This window comes from Electrophorus electricus, chromosome 18 (genome assembly GCF_013358815.1).
Source record: "Electrophorus electricus isolate fEleEle1 chromosome 18, fEleEle1.pri, whole genome shotgun sequence".
Classification (NCBI taxonomy): Eukaryota; Metazoa; Chordata; class Actinopteri; order Gymnotiformes; family Gymnotidae; genus Electrophorus; species Electrophorus electricus.
In genome coordinates this window covers 2,491,504-2,499,003 of record NC_049552.1, presented here as the reverse complement: position 1 = coordinate 2,499,003, position 7,500 = coordinate 2,491,504, and the positions used below count along the sequence as shown (strand labels likewise).

At 45.8% G+C, this 7,500-nt stretch overlaps 2 protein-coding genes across 2 annotated transcripts in view; both read right to left on the bottom strand.

The window, feature by feature from the left end:
* Window positions 1–1,774, bottom strand: part of hpdb (4-hydroxyphenylpyruvate dioxygenase b) — a 5,177-nt gene extending 3,403 nt beyond the window's left edge. Inside the window, exons 1-5 of the mRNA XM_035536453.1 lie at window positions 1,757–1,774; window positions 1,003–1,065; window positions 470–574; window positions 298–340; window positions 125–207 (exon numbers count right to left, since the gene is read on the bottom strand). Of these exons, the coding sequence (XP_035392346.1) occupies window positions 125–207; window positions 298–340; window positions 470–574; window positions 1,003–1,065; window positions 1,757–1,774 (312 nt within the window). The remainder of the gene's footprint in view (window positions 1–124; window positions 208–297; window positions 341–469; window positions 575–1,002; window positions 1,066–1,756) is intronic.
* A 3,227-nt stretch (window positions 1,775–5,001) lies between these two features.
* Window positions 5,002–7,500, bottom strand: part of car15 (carbonic anhydrase 15) — a 3,303-nt gene continuing 804 nt past the window's right edge. Inside the window, exons 3-8 of the mRNA XM_027027955.2 lie at window positions 7,355–7,500; window positions 7,085–7,230; window positions 6,840–6,932; window positions 6,542–6,605; window positions 6,285–6,442; window positions 5,002–5,399 (exon numbers count right to left, since the gene is read on the bottom strand). The exon at window positions 7,355–7,500 is cut by the window's right edge and continues 28 nt beyond it. Coding sequence (XP_026883756.2) covers window positions 5,184–5,399; window positions 6,285–6,442; window positions 6,542–6,605; window positions 6,840–6,932; window positions 7,085–7,230; window positions 7,355–7,500 — 823 coding nt within the window. The 3' untranslated portion in view covers window positions 5,002–5,183. The remainder of the gene's footprint in view (window positions 5,400–6,284; window positions 6,443–6,541; window positions 6,606–6,839; window positions 6,933–7,084; window positions 7,231–7,354) is intronic.

Genomic DNA, 7,500 nt, shown 5'->3' with positions numbered 1-7,500 from the left:
GACTCAAGTGAACAAAGATGTGTCTTGTTGCATGCTTATGCATGTTTTATGATAAGAGGCTGGGACTGAATTCAACCAAACAAGAAATTAATTACTGAAACTGAAAGATGGGGCTTGTATTTACCTGCACCAGGTAGTCACAGTCTTCCACTGTAAACGCAATGTCTCTGACCCCATCTCCATGTTTCACCAGGTGATCCCCCATCTCTGATCAGACAATACATGCAATACATGAGTTATTTTCATCAGGTGAAAGTCGCGCTCAGTAAGTTACAGCTGATGAACGTTCATTCTTACCCTTGTTGCCAGGATTCAAGGCTGAGGAAAATACAAAAATAATCTACAGTAAAAAAGAGAAAAGATTGGATTAGGGATCAAATCTTTAAACATGGTATTAGTTTTTTAAAAATCCCAGTACTGCTGGGCTAACCGTCCGGTGGATGTTATAAGAACACAGACGAGTCATCACCTTCCCCTGCCTGACCGCGTGGGAGACGACGTCACGGCTACCGGTCTCCAGGCCCCGGTAAGCCAGCGGAACGAAACCCAACTTGGTGCAGTAAAAGGAGGCAGCCTGCAACAAACCCCGCAGGGTGCCGGCACAAGAAAGGGCAATAGCACTCACCAGAATAAGGGAAAAGGGCTACTTGTAACTCTACTGAAATAAAAAGACTTAATTAAAAAAACAAACAAACAGACTTGTACAGCACAAAGACGTTTTTTTTTAAAGAGGATTATGATGCTGATAGCACCCCCATGTGGCCAATTTAGCAAAAGACCCAACATGGATCAGATTAGTGAGAGGACGCTGTTTTGTGGCTATTAAATCCTTGTTTTCCCCACCCCTCCTGACAGCCAATGGGGTCCTTCTGTAGAGAAACTCCTCTAAGATTCACCGAGTTTAGACTATGGTGTGAATTAAGTAGATTTATACAAAATATGCAAAAAACAAAAACAAAAAAACAAAAACAAAAAACAAACAAACAAACAAAAAAAGCTCACCTGTTTGGCATTCCCAACCCAGAAAGTGATGTGGTCAAAGCAGACGAACCTGCCATGCTCGTGCTTATAGGAGAAAATTAATTCAACGAATTAAGAAATAAGATAAATAAAAATATTCACTGCAAGTTCAACGTCAAAGAAATTAATGTGCTTTAAGAAGGAATAAGTTATTGCGATATTTATTTATTATAGATTGATGTGAGAATCGTTACTGGGCTAAAATAAGCAGAATAATCAATTGTAATTGGAAAACATAATTATTTAGACACGTACCTTTTCACCTTTGTCTGTGTAAGTAGTCTAGGAAAAACGTTTTTTTTCAGTATATTTTAGAGATGTGCAGGCACCTCAAACAACATTTGAAATAACACGAGATAACATCTGAAAAAAAATAGAGAATAAAAATAGGCGAATTGAAAGGTGAAGAAAATAAAGTTACGTTACCATTTTGATGTCCTTGTACTTCTTTCTGAGACAGAACTTTGGTTATTGCCAGAATTTAAATAGTCGGAGTCCCGGGAGGTGATTCCCCGCCCTCTGGCGCCACACAGGACAGATGCTAGATCACTAACGTATCACATTTACCTGCTAAATGTGCGAAGCGATTAATTGGTTACACAGTTAACTCGAGATTTGATTAATCCGCACGAAAATGTGACCCACATAAACTACTTGTTATTGTAAGTCTTGTAGGCCTCGCCTAGATTACAGAGACAAGTCCTCGAATATGATAAGTGAAAGTCCCTCAGCTCGCCATCTGCATGTCTTCCATCGTCCGTGCATATCTGAACTCCATTTCTCCAGGTTTTGCGTGTGCACTGCTGTATAGGCTGGAAGGGTGCGTTTGTATCCTCAGCTATACAGTTCCTGCAGCGGACTTGTATGTGAGTTGGAGACAAAAGCTCACTTTTATTTTTTGGACACACACACACACACACACACACACACACACACACACACACACACACACACACACACACACACACACACACACACACACACACACACACACTTATTTATATTTGTTAATATTGTCAGGTATTATTAATACTGATATGAGCATGTAGGGAAAATACATCAAAATAAAGAGCTAGTGGGGTGGTTTGTGCTTTAAGGGCACATGTACGTAGTAACATGGGTTATTTGTAAGAAGTCCTGGTTATTGCTTCACATGTGGCCAGAAAATGCAAAGTCATTCTGGAGTCTAGACTTCCGGATTCCCTCTGGGGCACCCTGCACTAAAGACGCAACCTACTCGCCCACTGTTTTATTAGATGCACGTACCTCGCACCTACATTAACTGGTCACTGTGTTACATCTACCTCACAGCGGCATTTGGAAATTACAGATTGTGTTCCATCTGTTACATTTGTCTGCCATCATCTTCATCTAATTACTGGTCAGTTTCTGAGCACAGGACCACAGACCACTGATAACTAGACAATGTTTGGGTTCATTTCTAACATAGTGACATGGTGATCACATTGCTAGTGATATGGTAGTGACATGGTGAGCACATGGTAGTCGTGCTGCACCAGTAGGACCGTGTCAGCGTGTCAGGCCGTTTTTCCACATCAGGCAGCGCGGTTGGAGTTTCTACACATCCACATCACCGCTGGCTTCAGAGGTGTCTGCCACCCTAAATAACGTCCAACCAACCACTGTCCTCCGGTGCAAAACTGCTCCCTAATCTTGGTTTGAAGGATGAGTAATGTGAGCTGCGTGCGGTAGCAGATGGTCTGTGGTCTCCGAGGCGTACGCAATAAAGTGGGGTTTCTAATGAAGACGGTGAGTGTATACTGTACACTCTCTAGACCTCTGGCACACTCAGCAGAACAGTGGCATGCATCATGGGACTTCATTATCAGCAGTTAAGCAGCACGGGTGCAACGTTCTTACTTTCATGTGCTGCCAACAATGGCATGAGTGTCTGTACTGGCATATTTAGTCCTCTTTAGGCAAGCATGACTACAGCATGACTACAGCATGACTTCTGCATGTAAGCACGATTATCCATGGATTCCCTTGAGACAGGACCCACCGCAACAACATGTACAGCCATATCTGTAATTCAAACATAAGTGTGCGTAGTGCGTGTTTGGGGAATTGGTGTTTAAGATTACATGGCAAGGGTGCAATTCCCTAATGCGGAGTGTGTAAATGATGCAGTAGGGTGCTGATTGGGTAGGGGCAGGTCTGAGGGGACAAGACTCTGTTAGTCTCTCAGTCCCAGGTGGTCGTTTTGACACTCAGACAAAAGGCACAGCTCAGAGAACATCGGGAGGCCACGCGAACGTAAAGGTAGCATGAGAAAAGAGAACGCGATAGAAAAGAACAGAAAACGAACAGAGCAGAGGGGAACAGAGGCGAGAAGATCAGGTCAAGTTAACAAAGCAGGATAACGCGATAATACGAAAGGAGGAAAGGAGGAAAAAACTCCAGGCAGCATGAGCGCAGGGGCGGCAGAGGACGAGTTGAGGCCGGAGCAGGCGTCGGAAGCAGAACGAAGCAGGAGGGAGGAGGAGGAGGAGGAGGAGGAGGCAGAGCAGCAGGGGGTGGAGGGTGCCACCACCGCTCCGTTAGCCCCCAATCCTGCTGGAGAGCAAGAAGAGTGGAAGGAGGCTCCGGCGGATGGTCTCGAGATGCCAGACAAGGGAAAGCCTGCCAGGGTGCAGTCGGTCTTCTCTCTGGTGAGGAGTCAGATCCGTGCCCAGACCGGCCTGGAGTCTCGCCGGTCAGGCATGCTGCAGCTTGTACAGAGGGTCACCCGGCAGCTGGACCGAAGCAAGGCGGAGCAGGCCGGATCCGTACCCGACCCGGAGGCCACCTCGCCCGGGGAGGAGGCAGCGACGGCCCCCGAGGCAGAGGCAGAGACAGTGGAGGAGGTGGTGGTGGTGGTGGAGAAGGAGGGGGGCAGCAGAGAGGAGGTTTGTGCGACTCTGCTGCAGGAGGTGCTGGACAGCGTGGAGTCCCTGAGGAGGGAGGTGCGAGAGGAGCTGCGCCTCCTCCGGCAGGAGTCGCGGAGCCACACGGAGCAGGCGCTGCTGGGGCTGGAGACGCGGCTCGTCCGCTCGCTCCGTGCACGCGCGCTCGCCACGCAGGTGACGACGATGACGCACGCTCTCCCCAGACCCCACCCGACTCTCTCCGTTCCCCCGCTGGGGGTATCCAGGAGGCGCACGCTGAGCCGCACGCTGACCACCATCACCGCCAAAACATGCCCGCCGCCTGGCCTCGGCCCACGCTCCATGTCAGAGCCCCTGGGGCCTGGGGCAGCTGAGGCCAGCCCGCACTCCCTACGGAGGGGAGCAGATCCCCTGGGGTCGGCTCTGGGGCCCCTGCCTCCATCCCTACCCCTTGTGCAGCACGGTAAGCAGTCTCTCCGTGGGAAGACTCGTGTGGGTAAACCAGCACCTTAACACACCTGGCTGGGTTTAGCAAAATTAGCCTCACGGTTTCTGTACCTAGAAGGCTCAGCAGTCTCTGAACGATGGCTGAAGAATGAGGGAAAAACTGAGCTGAAGAGATTAGAGAGGCATTGACGTTTGTGCGCTGTGACTTAAACATAAAGATAATGCTGTAGTCTTTACTGCTACATTTGTTTCACGGCAGTCTCACCCCTGATAGACCAAGCAGAGAATCCTTATTTTATCTGAGAGGGAAAAAAATGTGTGATGAACTGGGCCAGACATTCCCAGTGCCTGTGACTGGGAGGACAACCAAAGCCTGAATGTTGGAGATGATGAGATAAAATGTGTGTACTGATAGAAGTAATTCACAGAGTAACACTGCTCCAAAATCATGTTCTGTAACCAGCAAAAATAAATGGAAACATAAAACATGTACATCATAGACCTCACGGTTTGGTCAATCTTGTTTTTCATAAACACTTGAGTCCTTTTTTCTGGTAAATGTATAGTTAAAAACCAAATACTTCAAGCCTGATATGAATATTTTATTATAGTCCAAACTTTCCGTTATTAAACTTTTGGTTTCGTTAACATTTCTATACAATTTAAGCAACGTGACATGCTAAAACAATTGAATCAAAAGAAAGAAAACTGAAAACGCAAAACTGATTTGGATAAACTGAATCTGTCAAACAAACTGAACTCTTCATAAAGCTATCGAACAAAACACAAACATAGCCAGCAGTATATGCTAGGGAAACATTTTTGCCTTTATGCCATCCTCAGCATGCAGGGAAGGAGGAGGATGAGGATGGTGCCGAAGACCCCGACTGGAGACGCTCCTTGGGATTTGAGCACAGCGGCGTCAGGAGAGGCAAAGACACTCCGCATGGCACTGGACTGAACGTGACGATAGTTCTCCACTAACAGCTTGCGCTTCGGGTCGTCTTCGTCAGAGTAATACACACCAGTAGCAAACACCAAGTACTGAAAACACACAGAAGGAGAAAGAGAACTTTCAGGACTCCCAGGTCCCCACCCCACGCACGAATGAATAGGAACAAAGACCAAACAGACAGACGATGCTTTCTTTCCACCTCAGCATGAACACACTGCCACATGCACACGCGTAACATTCGCTTACATTGCGTATACAATCTTATGACCGTCTGCACCGTCGGCCGTGTTCATTAAAAGAGGGGAATGAAAACTGCCACCACTCGAGGACTAAAATCTTGTGAAGGCAAGGCAAGCAAACAAGGCCCCGAAGCTGGAAGAGTCCGGCTGTTGCAGACATTACGAAGAGGAGGAAACGTACCCAATTTTAGGTTTTCTTGATGGATTTTCTGTCATTTCAAGTTTTTCCAAAGATTTTTACATTTGATTAAATTATGCCTTAATTGAAAAAACTATTCAATGTGATAGCATATTCCAAAATGGGAAGACTGCATTGAGGACAGATCAAATCATCTGGATTATTACAAATATCACAAACTACGAATGTCCAGTTAAAAGTATGCAACACGTACAAAAAAAAAAAAAGCCTAGATGTTGGTACACCACAGCATGTAAAGTCTAACATAACAGTGTGAAATATTAAAACTTTTTGACACCACACTTGACTGTTATATTAAACATCAAGCAAAAGTTTGAATCGAATGAAGAAAAATATATATACTGTTGAAAAACAACAATTCACTGACCGAAGTATATACACATTGAAAACGCACCAATTATCGATGTTCAGAGAGACACGCGTATGTTATGCCCCACAGAACAACATTTACCTAATCATAGGTTTATGGGACGTGGAAAGGCAACAGTTACTTGAGATTGAGAACGACGTACGTTTATGGTCATTTTTTTACTTGCCTGCTTTTGGGAGATGAAGATAGGTTTCTCAAACACAATCCACTGCACTGTCGGGAAGCAGGGTGGTGCAGTTTGACTTCCACTGTAGCAATAGAACCTATTGGTGTAGTTAGGCATCAGATCCAGCAGTGCTGGTGGGGTCACGTTCACCGATTGCCCTGCAAGAACACCATGGTTTCACAGCCAAAACTAAATATTCATTTAGATTTTCAAATGCATTTCCCTAACTCCAGAACTGTGTGTGTGTGTTTGCATACCTGGAAAGCTCAGGCTAGGTATAGCGTCGGATATGGCTTTAAAAGGCACATTCTCATCACCAATCTGAGAGCATAGCATGTTTTTAGATATAGCAAACACAAATAAAACCCATACAACACTCTCACACACCCAGAATTAACTTCAGAAGACTAATTAAGCTTCCTACAAACTAATTAAGTCCTCTTACACCTAGAGCACCTCAGAACCATAGCAAGCTCAAATTGAAACGTCATCCTGAGTACAGCCCGCCCCTTTAAGACTTTCTGAATATACTGCCAGAAGACTGGATGGTGTTACATCAATGAAAACTCCCAGCTTGGCCAAGCCGGACTGCTCCTTGGAAGCTGAGAACACGTCCTGAAATCCAGGAGCCAAACCCACTAGCTGCATCTAAGAGACAGACATGTATGATAATTTTCCAGATTCTGTGGATTCAGATTCACTGGAAAACAGAAGGAACAGGCATAAAAGTGAATGAACACAGGCCACTGTGGTGCTGTTAGTGGGAGTGAATGCACATACATGTGCGTGCGTGTGTGTACCTCCATAGGGAACCTGCGTTTGTTGAACGTGTGCTCCGATCCGTTGGTGGTTCTGGAACCCCAGTGGAACCTCATCTCCACAATCTGATACTCATTTCTTAACCCACCTCCTGACACTTTCATACCTTTCTGAACCTCAACAACAACTAAAAAAAACAAATTCCCACATAAACTTTTATTTCCTCAAGCCGTCTATATTGAACATCGAGGTAAATGCTACTTCTAGTCTGACTACCACTGAGATCGACAGAGGGCCAATACAGAGTCTACCTGTGTCCCGGGTATTAGCTACAAGCCAAGAGCTCTGAACGACATGGAAGCCTGTGAAGATGAGCGGCGGAAGGCTGTCGTTCTTCATCACCCTGGCACTGATGTCGATGGGAGAGTGGTGCTTGGTATAATCAGGTGTACAGGAA